A 16,241-nucleotide genomic window follows, 5' to 3' on the forward strand; every position below is an offset into this window, starting at 1 on the left:
AATCGGCAGCGGTGCAAGTTTCGAGGTTGTCGCAAGTACTGCTGTCTTTTTTTCCATACAAAGTAACATAGATGTTTACTGATAGCAATTCAAGTTTATTAGTTTTTATTATATTTATTAAACACTCCTTAAAGCGATAAGTTTCATTTGGAATTAAAGAAATGTTCGATTTAGGTTTGTTTTGTACCACACTGACCTTTAAGCAAGTATTGTTTTGCTCTCCCCATTTCAGGCAGAGCTGATATTGCCTCCTCCGATGTAATTTTATTCGTATTAAACATTACGCTGTTATTTCGCCGTCTTCAATACAGTATCCTTCATTTAAAGCTGAGGTTCCACAATCCATTGCTCGATGTCAGATTGGGAGACTGTCGCTAATGGTTCTTCTTCCCAAAGTAAAGTTTCAATGAATTCAATATTGAATGCATTCTCAGCTATCTGTAATAGTAACACCGAAAGAGGAATGATATCGTCACAATCCCAGTCAGACGATTTTTCAAATAGTTTTTGAAACGATGACTGTATTGAAGTTGCAGTATAGGCATCCCATGCACCAGCTAAAAAGGAAATTGTATTTTTCAAGTTGATATTTCGCAGTGACTCATCGATAGTTTCTCCACGAGCAGCAATGTGACTTTTATATTTCGTTTTAGTAGGCCTTATAACGTTTTGAGCCATTATATTATAACGTTTCCCCATTTCAGTGTTTCCAAGTAGGTTTTAACGGGTTTGGCAACGTGAGGCCGAGCGTTGTCATGCTGTAGAATCACTTTTTTATGCCTCTCCGCGTATTGCGGCCGCTTCTCGCACAGTGCTCGGCACAATCGCATCAATTGAAGACGATACCGATCCCCAGTGATGATTTCGCTTGGTTTTAATAGTTCATAATAAATAACACCAACTTGGTCCCACCAAATACATAGCCTAACCTTCACCGCGTGAATATTCGGCCGAGGCGACGTAGGATACGTAGAAGCATGACCGGGCAGTCCCCATGACTTTATTTTCTTTGGATTGCTGTAATGAATCTATTTTTCATCACCCGTCACGATGCGATGAAGAAAACCCCTCCCCTTTTTGCCGTTGGAGCAGTTTTTCACGGGCGAAAAAACTACGTTCAACACCCTTGGTTTTAACTGACAAAGAAACCCAAGTCCCCTGTTTCTGAATCATTTCCAAAGCATGCAATCGCTTGGAAATGGATTGGCGTGGAACTGCTAATACTGAAGCAAGCTCTTCTTGCGGTTGACACGGATCCTCATTGAGCAATGCCTCCAATTCAGCGTCTTCGACGGTTTTTGACCTTCTTTCACGCGGACGGTCGTCAACATGAAAATCACCGGCTTTGAAGCGACGGAACAAATCTCGGCACGTTTTTTCACTTAAAGCAGCAACTCCATAAACTTTTTGTAGCTCTCGATGCGCTTCAGCCGCCGTTTTTTTCGAATGAGTGAGGGCAATCAACACTTCCCGCAAATGACAATTATTCGGCTCAAAATCAGACATTTTCACAAAACCAAAAATATATGATGATAAAACAAAATGACTAATGTGTCGAAGCAGTTTGTTTACTATATGTCTAAGCGTGGTTTATGACGTTTAGGTTATGTTAGAATCGACTAGTACACACTGCTGGCGGCATTTATTGACAAAGAGGGGGAACTTAGTTGCGCACCTAATAATGTTAGAGGTTCTTGAAAAACCTGAAACCAGATAAGCTTGCGACCCTGTTACCTTTTCTATGACCTGTTGCTGAACATCATCCAAAGGAGTTGGGCATACCTTTTAAACCAGTACGTCTGATAAGCATAACTTTAACAAATACTTGGGCAAAAGTAAGAGTTCAAGATTATGCCTCCAATATTTTCGAGGTGATCTCAGGTGTAAAACAGAGAGATGCGCTCTCATCCCTACTGTTCAACTTAGTACTCGTATTATACGCTATTATAACTGAATAGGTCAAGGAGTCACAATTTTTTGCAAATCTACCCAAATTTGTGCCTATTCGGCTGACGTCTTAATTATAGCCGGAAACAAACAGACTCTGAAAGAAACATTTATGCGTCTATAGGTTACAAAAGCAGAAGAAAATAATAGGATTCCTCACTTCACTGTTTACATATCGGTAAGTAGTTGCAGCAACATGTAAGTACTATATAGCACCCAGAAAGTCTGCGTAAAGTTTTAAAACATATGGAAAAAGCTGTATAAACATTATAATATATAGTATAAATACAAGAACAAAAATTAATATTTTGTTGGATAGCCACGATATTTTAGGGCTTCTCACAATCTATTTGGCACTGGGTTTACTAACTCTGTTGTAATCTTCGTTCATTCTGCCCGTATAACATTTCGCAAAGTCTTCTTGTTATTACGAGCTGTCAAATTCGATAATCTACTTGATCCCACAGATGCTCAATAGGATTGCGATCGGGAACTGTGGGCGTGTTTTGAAGCATTGTACAAGAGCCAATGTTTAACGATCTCGGCTGTATGTTTTGAGTCGTTATCTTATTGGAACCAAAACGTTCTTGACAAGTCAAGATTTTCGGCACTCTGTTTCAAATTAATTTTTTTAATCATTTCTATTTATCCCTGTATTCCACTGTCGATTCTATAAATTCTAACTGACCCACATCATTTGCCCTCATCTATCCCAACAGCATAACCTTACCACCGCCGTGTTTGCCTGCACCAACAAGGTTTTGTTTCTCAAGAGCTGTGCCTGATTTGCGCCAAACAATTTGATGAACTCAGAGCCAAAAATACAAAATTTACTTTTATCTGAATAAAAAATCACTTGTTTCCAAAACTATAGAGGCTTATTTACATATATATTTGTAAGCGAGTTCAATAGCTTTCTTCTCTTCAAAGGTGAAATAAACGGCTTTCTTCGATAGCAAATTTCACTACCTTTAATTTGTTTGTTTCATTTGTTTTAATTGGTTAATGGATGCTACAGATATTAGAAATTTTTATAACCAACCCTTTTTTGCTTAATCCAAAAACGTTATTTGGCTATATCTCTAAAACTGTATGACCGACAAAAAAAATTATGAATATTTTTGCGGGCAGCGACCGATTTTACACAGGAATTGGGTGGCCAAGCTTTTGTGTAAAAATATCATTAATAATTTGGGATCTATGCTGATTAATTCTATCGAACCTGATCAAATCTAATTCATTCCCTTTGATCGTTTCTATTCTGTAAATTTCATCATATACAGTTCACCACAATGATGTTTCCAGTAGTATTTTCGAAAAAACAACGGCACATGAAGGCACTTCTCTAAAAAGTTCAAAACACTATTACTCTCAGGAGATGGATCGGTTACCCATCAATCAGCTGCGGGGTTTCCGGATTCACCATATCATAAAATCATCTGTTCGATTCGAACTACTCTTAAGTTCAAACTGAGCAGTGATAATGAAGGGGATAATTATTTTCTTTTTTTTAACTTTTTAAGTCAATTGGACCTTGTGAACGTGGAATGTAAATTTACTATGCAAACTTGTTCTCGTGCTGAGGCGTGAAATGGTGAGTTGTTGCGATTCATGGAGAGTCGATATTCTTGAAATAAGTTGCATACCAACTGCGGCCGCATCGGCAGTATTCTTGTCTCTTTGGAGTATTTTATACTGTTACTGCAACAACAAATACGATGAGTCGATCAACGCTTCGTTTATTGGCAACACATCACACACTTTGGAGAAAAGTTTGAAATGTTTTTCTGCAATACTAAAGGGATTAATTTTTTTCGCCGAGATACGATGCTGACTACTGACTGCTCATGGGGGCTTCAATGATCTAAATCCAATAAATTTTACAGAAATGTCTATTTGGAGCACCCTGTATTCAACTGTCATATAAAGCTTTTAAATATTAAGGGTTGAGGAATAAATATCTAGTTTTAGTAGGATTTCGAGCGGCAAAGAGTTTTCGGTGATCGAAATGCAATAATTTAAGCACAGATGCGTATTTTGAGCACCCTGTATTCAACTCTCATTTTCAAATTCCTTTGTTCAGATATGGAGGTTTGAGGAGTAAATATCCAGTTTTAGTGTCTTTTGAGTTTGCTAGACCTGACCGTTTTCGACCTTTAGCAAAATTTAAGCTATACCGAATTTTTTTTTAAATATGTAAATTACGAAAAATACTTCCAAAAAATATTTAATCAGTGTACATCCATCTAGTACAAGTACTATTACTCTGCATTGGTGCTTTGAGATTCAATGTTGCCAACTTTCATGGGAGTAATCTTTGAGACCCATACTTGTTGTTGCTGCTCAACTCTACCCCGAATAATTCATTGTTGCCTTGACAATACGACAACTAATTTATTTTCAATAGATTTTCTTATCATTTTGGAAAGAATCTCTATAATTTTAAATCAGAAAAACATACGAAAAAGTGTCAAAAGTGTGCAAATTTTCGTAAAACCGAAACTTCCTACGAAGCGACGATCTAGCCGAAGCGGCCTTAAATTCATGAGTATCAACCAAATTCATTGTTTGTTTAAAATTTTTGCAAATCTAAATTAATTATTCTGAAGAAGGTGTAAATTAGCACAACAATCAGTTTAAAACTGTTTGCATAGATATTTTCGAGCAGCTAAAAAAGCAAGAAAAGCTCAACTAAGTCGAGTCGAGAAGAGATAGCAATCGAAGGCAAGTACAAGATGTCCTATCAAATCAAATCGACACCGTTTTTTCGACGCATGGTTAGTGCCAGCAAAAAGAATGGCCAGCTGCAGCGTTTGAAGGAGGAATATGAACGCATCAAGGAGTTCAACGATCGCACTATCGAAATGAAAATGCGTCAGGTGCGCCTGAAGCGTCTATTTCGCGAGATAGAAGAAATCAAAGAGTCATCATCGCAGTGGAAACGTCGACGCATAGCCACCGAGCGTTCCAAAACGAACGAAGAGAAACGCGCGCAGACACTGGTCAAGTCCAAAGAGCTTGGCAAACAATATTCGAAAATGAATGCGCTAGTCGAACGTTGTGCATCGCGTATGGAAGCTGCATCATCGGGAGCTGCCGTTGGGGGTATGTTTTCGCGCATGGAATTGGAACGTAAACAGCGTTCCGATAAGCGTATCAATTACGGCAACAATCGATCACGCATGAATATACAAAAGCTTACGACCAGCCCACGCAAACCGGTTGGTAAGCCGGAACTCGCCACAGAAAGGGAACTCAAAGAATTAAAAGAGAAACGAAAAAATCGACTTTCGTTTGGCAACTCGTGTTCCAGTCGCAATCTTCTGAAGAAAGTCAAGAAAAATGATCAGCAAAAATCATCAAATGGGACGTCGATAAGCTCATTGAATGACTCAGAAGTTACAAAAGTGTACGAACAGGACTCGCAATACAAATTTGCGCATGATGCTGAGGCTGTTGATTTGCCGGTCATGATGTTTGTTCCGCCCCAGAAGGACTTTGAGGATATGGGTCGCAGAAAGTCGCAATCAAACTCATCGAATACGTTGGTGAAAACTGAAGAAGATCCACAAATACGCGCGAAACAACATTGGCGCAAACTCGCACTTATTGTACGCCAACGCAATGTGCACCCATTAGTAGATAACCAAGAAGATAGCTCTGAAGAATACACGTTGCGTGAAATTTCCAATACCACGGATTTGACATTGCGCCAGCTGAAAAACAAAACTTCGCCATCGAATTCGGAAAATGATCTACTACCCGGCGAGGTGCTGTTGAGCGTCGAGTCACTTCATCCGGTGGAGATGCAATCTTTGCCGGCTCTCAAAACTCTCAATACCACTGCCGCGGAAAAGCCAAGCGCCGCCAAGGGTGGCAGTCCAATAGACCCGCTACGCAAGGTTCAGCAATATGTGAAAATGTTCGAGCCCATAGTGCGTGACGTGGCGCGGAAAGAGGTTTTGGAGTTTGGTATTGAGAAGTTGCGCAGCATTTTCGAACATCAGAGTGTTGAGCAGTAAAAGTAGTAGAAGAGTTGCAGTGGAAATGAAATACTTCATGCGAGTTCATTTGATGAAAACCACGAGTAGATGTGCGCTTCACAATTATGTCTATATTCTGATTAACAAATGCTAAAGTGCATATTTAAATGAGCAGTGCAAAATTTTTAGGGAAAACGCCAAAATTCAGTTTATTCAACTAAGTGAAAGGAACGGAAAATTTAAATTTTTTTAAAGAATAATTCTGGCATTTTTAAGTTTGGAAGAGTTATTTAGAGTAAGTTTTGCTAAGTTACTATGTTTGTTTATTTGAATTTGCTGCTATTTGCATTTATATATTAAAGAAGTCTGCGCAAAAACCCGCAGTTAATTCTTGCAAATAGACTTAGTCCAATTAGCATCCATTGTAGCACAGCACAGTTAGCTAAAATTTTAGTTTGGAATAAACATTTATAAAATGTGGACTAAATAAATTGATTTTTTTATTTCCTTGAAAAAATTTATTCGAAGAATTAGGTAAATATTTCCTATAAATATTTGGAAAATGCCCTTGTAGTGACAGTCCTTGGCCCGATATAAGAGGGCGGTTCAATAAGTACCCGTGTTTGATGACAGAAGGCGTTCCTGAGGGAAGTTGGCATCGTGGCATGACAGATTTCAGACTGATTGATAGGTTAATTTGCATTTGGCAGCTATTTGAGTAAGACGTGTTTCTTGATTTTCGGTAAGATAGAAATACAAGGAGATTAAAGCAAAGTTGGATGCTATCTATGGGGACGCTTCGCCATCTATACCCATAGTTAGATATTGGTTTAACAAATTTCGAAATTCATGAGCTAACATCCGTTTTTGATAAGGAGCGACCAGGATGCCCTGCAGACGTGGTCACCGAGGAAATCAATCAAAAAGTCCACGACATGATTCACGCTGATCGACGAACGAACGTGCGCGAAGTAACAGAGGCCATGGGTGTGTACACCGGAACCGCAATTAAAATTTTACACGATAAATTGGCGATGATAAATTGTCGTCCTGATGGGTGCCGCGATTGCTCACAAGCATCAAAAAGCGGGTGCGGCTGTTAACTTCGAATCAGTGTTTGGAGCAATTTAAGCGAGATCCGAAGGAGTATTTGAGTCGAGTTGTCCCCCTTCAGGAAACCAAAATTCATCATCACACACCAGAAATTAAGCAACAATCAAAACAATGGATTTCTACAGGTGAATCTGCTCCAAAGAAGGCGAACACAGTCTCATCCGCCGGAAGGACATGGCAATGATTATTTTGCGATGGGAACGGCGTCATCCTGATGGATTTTTTAGAAAAAGGAAGAACGATGACTCGGCAATACTATAGTGAGTTATTGGCCCGCTTTCACAAAAAGTTGAAGAAGACACGGGCGCATTTGGCGAAAAAGAAGGTGCCACGATAACGCACCAGCACATTCATCCGGAGTTGTTGCCGCCAAACTGCATGAATTGCGTTATGTATTGCTGCCGCACCCCCCGTATTCACCCGATCTGGCCCCCTGCGAGTTTTTCATGTTCCCTAACATGAAGATGTGGCTCGCGGGAAAGAAATTTAGGTCAAACGAGGAAGTCATCGCCGAGACACAGGCGCATTTTGGAGAGTTCGACAAATCCTATTTTTTGAAGGGGTTAAACAAATGGCCCTAGCGTGGAAGAAATGTACCTTTCTAAAAGGGGACTATGTTGTAAAACAAAAAAAAAATTTTTAATCGTGTTTTCATTTCTAACACGGGTACTTTTCTAACCGGCTACCGCGAGAACGTGACATCATTCAAAAAGCTTTTTCTACATACTGTCGCCTCGGTGGGTAGTTACACTATCTCTGCCTCGATTCATCCTGGTAAATATATGTTTGAATTGCTGGTAGACTTCAAAATAATGGGTATCGGAGTGCCAGCCTTTCATAAAAGAAAAACACATTGGTCACACCACACGGCAAGGACAGAATTAGAACCGACCTACGCCCTGCTAGTTCATTGGCACCTATCTCCAGTCACCGATTTTTGATATAATTTAAGGGGACAGATACCTGTCAAATTTCAAAAAACTAATTTTTTTTTTCATAAAATAGTAATATAATCCTTTAAAAATATGTCAAAAAATTTTAGAAGGTAAATTAAAGTATTTCTTATATTATAAATCGTCAACCGTGACTACTCTAAACTTTAGACGGGTTTTTCTCAAAACTACAATATATTTTTCGAATTGACGTACACGATAGCTCGAAAAGTTATTGACCGACCCCCCTGAAATTTTGCACACATCTTTTTTGTGATATTACTTTCTATGTGAATTTTTCGATAAAATTATTTTTTGGAAGCAAAAATAGGAGGAAAATTCGCCCCAAATTTTTGTTTTTTAAGCATTTTTTTCCATTTGTTTTTAATTCATATATAAATGAATTATGACATTCATAAACAAACAAATTTTGTATTCCGGTCACGGACGCCGTGGAATAGAGCCATTTTAAATGATTAAAATAAAAAAAATTATATTATTTTAATGCATAAATAAACTGTATGCCAATTTTGAAAAAAATATACTGACTTCTTCATTTTAAATAATTTTAATGAAAATCAGGGAAAATATGGCCGTTTACAGGTATCTGCCCCCTTAAAAAAGTGCTTGGGTTTTTTTAATTTCATGGTTAACGGCGTTCAATCTCAAGGTGTTCCGGATTAATATTTCGTGCTGTTCTTCTCTTAATCAAATATATAAATGGTGGTAACCAACATTTTTGGCATATCACAAGAAAAAAATTATTATAAAATTTTTTTTTTCGTAATTTAGACAAACAAATAAAAAACCGGACCTGTATAAAACTTGGACTTAAAGCAACTAAGGAAATAAGCTGCATCCAAATTTTTTCAAAAGTAAATAAATACAAAAAAGTTTTCCATATATATATTTTATTATTTCGTACAAAAAAGTGATAAAATCAAATTAAAAAGGCACAGAATTCGTAGCACAGCTTTGATCCGTCTTTCGTAAGCATTACTGCTTGTGGCCTCCGGGTTCATGCAGTCTGAGCTGTGGGTACTGGTGGTACCCTTACAGCCAAATCTTCGTACACTTGTCGATTTAGAAACAACGGCACCTATCCACTGGACATATCGAACCGTAATTCAGGCATTCATCCATACAATACGTGTCCGCACCTTCACGTCCCTCCAATTCACCAATTGCCACACAATCCTTACTGCAAGGCAATGAATTAAAATTAAATTAAAAAATTGTTTATTAAAATCAAATTGTGAAAAAGAAAATAAAATTAAATAAATTAAATTAAACTAGGAAAATCTTAAAAGTAAGATAAAAAAACTTAAACTAGCATAAAATGAAAAAAAGTAAAAAAAATTTAATTAAATAAGATAAAATAAACTAAAATAAAATAAGGTAAACCAAAAGTTTATGAAAATAAATCAAGCTAAAATAAGAATAAAAATAAAAAAATAAAACGAAGGTTAAATAAAAATATCTATAAGAACTTAAGTTAAAAAATTAAACAAAGATATTTTATATTTTATATTTTATTATTTATTTTCAAATAAAATAAAATAAAATAAAAATCAGTTAAATTAAAATTAAATCAAATTTAATGAAAAAATTGAACTCACTAAACTAAACTAAAAAGTATAAAAGTAAATAAAATAAAATATAAAAGTTAAATAAAAAATATCTATAACAAATTAAGTTAAAAATTTTAATCAAAATAACATAAAATAAAATGGAAGAAAATAAAATATCATAAAATGGAAAACTACGAAATAGAATTCATTTCAAATAAATATAAAAATATAGAGAAAAAATAAAGAGAAATTTAATGAAAAAAATAGAGTAAGGAAAAATTTCATTTAATTCGATTTATTTAAAAAAAGAATAAAACTAAATTAAATAGAAAGATAATCAAATATAAAAGAATATAAAGGGTATTTCAAAAGTGACGTCTAGATGTCAGTTGTGCAAAACTCCTACACGGTAACTTTTTCTACGTAATCTTTAGCATTTATCAAGTAGTCAGATATATTATTTTACAGGAAAGAACAATACGACAAAATTACTGAAACCTATTATGAAAATGGTCGATCTTTAAGAACCAAAAAACGCGAATTCGTGATTTTTTTTGGTGGAAATGATCGACCGAATACGTCAACAATTCAAAAGTTAGGTAAAAAAATTTCAAGAAAATAGTTCTGTCGAGAATAGAAAAAGGACTCGCAGACAAAAAACTGGACGTTCTGTTCAACAACTTTCAACATCGATATCTCGAGGTTCTCAACAATTAGGCATTCATGCATTGACTGTTTGGCGAATTTTACGTGCTTATGGTGGACATTTAAATCGTGTAATTTTTCAAAAATTACTGAAACCTGAGCCGTAAGCCCTGGCAGCTAGTGCTCCTTTTTTTTTATTGTAAAATAATAATTTATTGTTATTTTCCATATATTAAATTAATTAATTTAAATACTGAAACCTGAAAGCATCTAAATATTTATTTGTTTTATTTAAAAACTAAATCTAGGCGAGTCTTTTGAAATATCCTTAAAAAATTAAAAAAGAAATAATAAAAAATTAAAAAAAAATCAAATTAAAATATTAAATTAATTTTACCACAGTTCTGTACTTACGGACAATGACATGCAGATTCTGGACAGTTGGGTGGATAACGCAAACAATTCGTTTCACACCAATTATCCATACCCGGAATGGTGCGGAACGCTGGAGCCGCAATACATTTTTGGTCACTGTAAATATAAAAGGCAAAACAAAAATATAAAAAATTGAGATTATAGTTAAAGTAGGTTTTTATATTATCAAATAGTAAGAGGAAAAAGTTTGTTGCGAGTGGATTCAAATTTAAGAAAAAAGGCAGCCTGAAAGATTTATGAATTATTACATAAACATTTATACGATCGTGTGGTGTATGAATTTACATAAAATATACGTATAAATTGTATTGTAAATCTTAAAGCGTTAGTAGAGTTACTCAAATATAGTTATAATATTTAATAAGATAAATAAATTTTGGGACTTTTTTAGAAAAAAGCTTGTACCGATAATTCGCTAAATTGCTGAATTTTAAAACAATATAAAGGGTATTTTTTTTAGCCGCATGAGAACTATCGATATCGATAACTAAAGTTTTACCGCGGAAAAAGAAAGCCAAACTGCGACATTTCTGATATTTCTGTTCAGTAAAGTTTGTCAATTTATTATTAGCATTCATCGTTTAACGCCAGAACAACGCTTCCGAATTGTGAAAATTTTCCTTGAAAAGCATAAATCTGTTTGCGAAGTTCATAAACCGAAGTACTGAAGAAGGCGGCGAAATGTAGAATGTATAGAAAGGATTGCAATGATTGTGATCTGCTTGTTGTTAAGTTTCACATCCATACAGAACTACTGACTTCACGTTGGCATCAAATATTTTGAGTTTTGTGTGCCTGGAGATGTGGGTTGATCTCCATACGTTGTCTTGCATGCCAAATGCAATACGGTTCCGTATGCCAGTTGTTGATCCGCCTTTTTTGAAATTATGCTCTCAAGGTAGCAAAATTCATCTATGTACATCTTGAAGCGGCGTGTCGGCAATTTGAAGGGCTTCGGTGGTGTTAATCCGCATTACTTTGTTCTTTGCTATGTTGATTTTTAGACCTGTTTGTGCTACTGCATGGCATACCGCTTGCAGTTTAGCAGATGCATCTGAGTATTTGTGCGATACGTGTACGATGTCGTCAGCATAGTCTAGGTCTTCAAGCCGACCGCATAAACCCCAGGAAATGCCCCTGCTGACCGCACACGCTTGTCGCACCGCTAGGTCCAGGATTAGGTTGAAGAAGAGTGGAGATAATACACATCATTGCCTAACACCGGTTTGAACTTCGATACTACCACTTAGAGCATTCTCATATTTCACCCGGCATGAAGCGCTCCAGTACAATTCTTTTCTAGTGGTGACAATTTTCTCAGGCACTGATCTAATAGACCGTGTAACTCGTAGCCACGGCGGACATATGCCGGATATCATATTCAGCAATCATGAAATTATATACGAAATTATAAAAAAAATTAATCCAATATTTCTGTTGTGTATTATCATTTAAAAAAACGCTCTCTATAAACTATTAATCACTCACGGCCGTAGCTAAAATTTTATTGAAATTATAAATCATTTGGGACGGTTCTTCGAATTTCATTTTGTGCTGGTATTCGTATGTACACGGCAAAATAAAAGAAACAACAAATTTACTGATATCAAGAATGATAGAATAACGATTGCGCCTTCTGAATTCGCCATGTCGTAAGAGCGCATGAATAAACAAGCAAAAGGAAGGGGAATTACTTGTTTGTGAAGAAGAAGAGTAGGTGAAAGCAATGGAAGCAACCAAATACAAGACACACTCATACTTTCTTGCCACGGCGTCATCCGAATAAAAATGCACAAACCTGCATTTGCAGGCTTTATATTAATTTAATAATTTACCGCACGGCACTTCGTTTTCATTGGCGGCCGTCTTAACCGAATATTTGGTGCGTGACTACCATTCGGAATTCAGAGAGAACGTGGGTTCGAATCTCGGTAAAAACACCAAAATTAAGTAAGTTTTTTCTAATAGCGGTCGCCCCTCGCAGCCAATGGTAAACCACCGAATGTATTTCTTCCCTGAAAAAGCTTCTCATAAAAAATATTTGCCGTTGAAAATGTAGGTCCATCCATTTGTGGAACAACATCAAGACGCACTCCACCAATAGGAAGAGGAGCTCGGCCAAACACCCAAAATGGTTTCATTAGTTTAAATCTCACGAATCACAATATTACCAAGCCAATCACTGAATTTTCACAAACATGTAATTTTTCCTACTTTTGATTGTTTTGTTCGTTTGTTTTGTATTGCGAACTGAGCTGACGTCAGACTTGTCAAAATCGCGAAAAACAAAGTAACTGTTTTTTAATGGCGCCACCGTAGATACTCAATTCGCCTTGTACTGATATCACCTCGAATAGGTTCGCCTTGTCTCCCGGCTATTAATCGTTTTTGTCAGCATGTTTCGCAACAGAATACGTTCCAAAATTCATGTTCAAATATTTTTGTTTAAGAAAGTAGACATTCGTAAAATGCTCATTATTTAAAAATTTTGAATGATAATATAAAAAGAAAAATATTTCAAAATTTTTAAAACGCGTGCCACAAAAACAGGATAAACTAATTAAAATATAAAAAAAAATTATTAAAAAAATAACTATTAATTAAAATATTTCAAATATAAATATATAAACAGCAAAGCATCCACACGCATGGACAATGCCGAACGTCGTGAATAGATATAAACCGAATCCATTGATGAAAATGGAAAAGGAAAACGAGAATAAGGACTTGCGTCGAAAGTTGAAAAGCCTCCACAAAGGTGAGTTAACACGTCTGCACAACAAAATCAATCTGATTACAAATGACTGCAGTAACCTTTCGTTCGCTCTCAGAGCGGTCACCAGGGCTGAACAACAACAAGGAAACCGTTTGGGATCGATTGAGCAGAGTGAAGAAGAGCGCGAGTAATGAAGGGAATTTTTTGACCGGCTCAAAAAGTCGTACGCTTATACCGGCGAAGAGTTCGCTACGCCTATCACTAGCACGTTCGTCACTCCAACGAACGGTCAAAAGACCGCTCACACCGAACACTAATCTTAACAAGCGAGTTACAGAGAAGAAATCTGTACGCAAAATGAAGTGCAAACCAACGCACGTGCAAGAGCTGGAGGAGGATGCGCGTACAATTGGCTGCAAACGTATGACATCTGTAAAGGAGATAATGACGGCGCGCAGTATTTGCAATTCTAAGACATCTTCGGATGAATCTGCGTCGAAGAAAGCCTCGGCTAGATCCGACAATATGAACCCAAAACTTTTAGTGCCACGTATCGAAGATTATGAGTCGGATGATTTCGAATTAGATAATCAAATAGAGGCGCCGGATTCATTGGATGATTTTGTGATAGCACCACTTATGCCGGTACCTACCACGGAGTCATTGAATATGAGCGCCAATATAGCATCGAATTTTCGCTGTCTTTTAGATTATAGGAAGAAGAATATGGCACCTGATGAGATATCGGTGATAAAAAATGTGGTGAAAACTGACGAACGGCATCGACAGCTGCAGCCAAATGACTCTGTACTGTTCAAAGAGATACTAAAAACGCAGCTGAAAGAGATAGTACGTCAGGAAACGGTTATCAAATCAGCATTGCATAATCTAAACGAACAGCCAGAGGCTGACTACCACCCACCTACTCTGACAATACATGAGCCTATCACACCTGACTCTGGCTGTAAGAAACAACAAGTGGATGTGATTTTCAAAAATGTACCCACACTGGAAAAAGAGATTATCATCTTGAAAGCGTTGGGGGAAAAATTAGAGGCAACACTAAAGCGTACCGTTTCGCATGCCGATCTCCAGCTACTCGAACTCACCAAATTTGTCACACCGCTTGCCAACAAGTGGTACTACGCCTATCCGGACAATGTGCAATATGCAAGCATTGAGTCTGCGCCTAAGGGTGTACGCAGATGTATGGACATCGTACAGGAATTCCGCATGGAACACAAGACCATCGTTGAACTAAAAGAACAAAGTAATCATCACTTTTATCTGCCATCGAGCAAAGATAAGACCGAGCTTAAGCGTACTTCGTTCAAGCGTTTAAAGGAGAATCCCGACTTGTTGATGCGTTACCTCAAACCCAAGAACACACTTGTGCCATTCAATGTGCTCGAGCAAGATCCCTGTTTCTTCAATAGTTTTCTCTACAGTCCCTGTGTGATGGGAAATATGGAAAATTCTGCGTCCGTGTCAAAGGAATCGTGCCGCGAGGAGGGGGGTGCCACGAAGATTCCCGTGAAGGATGCTAGCGATAGCGCAAGAAGTGCACGTGTGCCGTATAAGTATGTGAAAGAGCCGTTGAAGATTGAGGAGATACAAAGTACGCTAAACGATGCTCTCTTTAATGAGCAAGCCGTCGTGCAAAGTCCGGACAAGAACTTGCCGAAGCCGAGTGACGCAAAGGACAGCGAGCAACCGCGGCTGTGTGAGGCACCGGTGCGTGGGCGCAAGCGACGTCGGATACGAAAACACAATACCCCCTTGTCACCGGATAATAACTATGATCCGAAGACTAATTTGTTTAAGACCATACTAGTGGGTAGCGTGCAAATATCTGTGTTTCTCCTACTCATCATGGCCATCACATATCCGGACATAAGGTGCTGAAGTGTATGTCAATATTCGATCAGTTAAGTGTTGCTATCATTTGCTTTTTATAATTCCCGCCGTCCCGGTGATTTGTTCTTTTGCATTGCCACAGTGGGACGATTCGTTCGCTTTTCAAAGAAGTTTACATAATTACTCGCAGCTTTAATGAATTCTTTAACCTTTTCCAAATGGTTCGGTTTGGCCAATAATTCAAAATTTTGACTGAACAAGAAATTACAGAAGTGGGAATTTTTAAAACGTAAATAAAGAGAATTTTGATTTCTGTAACTTCTTATACATCGATTTTCTGGTGTGTAACATTGCTATTTGTAAAAATAATAGATTTAATTTTCGAAATTAGCGAAGTTAAGGATACGAGCTTTTATATAAAAAAAAATTGTAATTTATAAATGAAATATAACCTGGTTTGCGATTTCAAGCATATAAATAGCAATATCTTGGAGATGTAAATCATAGCTGTGTTTCAGTTACTAGAACATATGGGCATTACGATGGGCAAACATATTTTTTACCCCCTGAATTTGTTCTATGACCAAAAAAATTTAACACCTATACCTATATTTTTTTCTAATATATAATATTTTATTAAATGCAGCCAACGCTTTGAAAATTACTAATGAACTTTCATGCCAAAAATGCGCTTTTTCCTAAGTATAGTATACATACAAGGTGAAGTCCAAAACAAACAAGACTGACGCCATAAAAATGTTTTTGATGGCGCCAACTTTTTAATGAGCTAGTGCGTTAAAAGTTACATCCCTAGCTGACTTCCACTGAAAGCTTCTAGACATTCGGTTCAGAGGAAGCGAAGTTATAGCGCCTAAAGTGTCAGTATGTTTGGTCATCGGTACAAAAATGAGTTCCGAACAATGAGCTAATATCAATTTTTGTTTTAAAATCGGTAAAACGTTTACGGAAATATTTGAATTGATGAGAAAAGTTTATGGCGATGGTTGTCTATCTCGTACCAGAGTTTATGAGTGATTTACAC

At 36.9% G+C, this 16,241-nt stretch overlaps 3 protein-coding genes across 5 annotated transcripts in view; 2 read left to right on the plus strand and 1 right to left on the minus strand.

Annotated features, from left to right (window-relative positions):
• Positions 1–4,087: 4,087 nt before the first annotated feature.
• On the plus strand, positions 4,088–6,205 carry LOC128856498 (uncharacterized). The gene has a single exon (XM_054091800.1). It carries the CDS (start codon positions 4,683–4,685, stop codon positions 5,967–5,969), a length of 1,287 nt encoding a protein of 428 aa, XP_053947775.1. The 5' UTR covers positions 4,088–4,682; the 3' UTR covers positions 5,970–6,205.
• A 2,695-nt stretch (positions 6,206–8,900) lies between these two features.
• LOC128858086 (uncharacterized) overlaps positions 8,901–16,241 on the minus strand; it is a 69,472-nt gene continuing 62,131 nt past the window's right edge. For both annotated transcript variants that reach the window (XM_054094037.1, XM_054094038.1), the window contains exons 7-8: positions 10,606–10,722; positions 8,901–9,176 (exon numbers count right to left, since the gene is read on the minus strand). In XM_054094037.1, the coding sequence (XP_053950012.1) occupies positions 9,059–9,176; positions 10,606–10,722 (235 nt within the window). In that variant the 3' untranslated portion in view covers positions 8,901–9,058. The remainder of the gene's footprint in view (positions 9,177–10,605; positions 10,723–16,241) is intronic.
• On the plus strand, positions 13,047–15,711 carry LOC128858084 (uncharacterized). Of its 2 annotated transcripts, none has more exons than XM_054094035.1 (2): positions 13,047–13,384; positions 13,437–15,711. In XM_054094035.1, the coding sequence occupies exons 1-2, from the start codon at positions 13,282–13,284 to the stop codon at positions 15,245–15,247; spliced, it is 1,914 nt and encodes a 637-aa protein (XP_053950010.1). In that variant the 5' UTR covers positions 13,047–13,281; the 3' UTR covers positions 15,248–15,711. The 2 variants fall into 2 exon arrangements, with proteins under 2 accessions (XP_053950010.1, XP_053950011.1); XM_054094036.1 differs by having other exon boundaries at positions 13,048–13,384; positions 13,458–15,710.

This window comes from Anastrepha ludens, chromosome 3 (genome assembly GCF_028408465.1).
Source record: "Anastrepha ludens isolate Willacy chromosome 3, idAnaLude1.1, whole genome shotgun sequence".
Classification (NCBI taxonomy): Eukaryota; Metazoa; Arthropoda; class Insecta; order Diptera; family Tephritidae; genus Anastrepha; species Anastrepha ludens.

Excerpts from the sequence above, each read along its gene's own strand:
- LOC128856498 (XM_054091800.1), top strand. The coding sequence starts at position 4,683 with ATGTCCTATCAAATCAAATCGACACCGTTTTTTCGACGCATGGTTAGT.
- LOC128858084 (XM_054094035.1), top strand. The coding sequence starts at position 13,282 with ATGCCGAACGTCGTGAATAGATATAAACCGAATCCATTGATGAAAATG. Across the intron at positions 13,385-13,436 it reads GTTGAAAAGCCTCCACAAAG|TAACCTTTCGTTCGCTCTCA; the intron begins GTGAGTTAACAC and ends AAATGACTGCAG.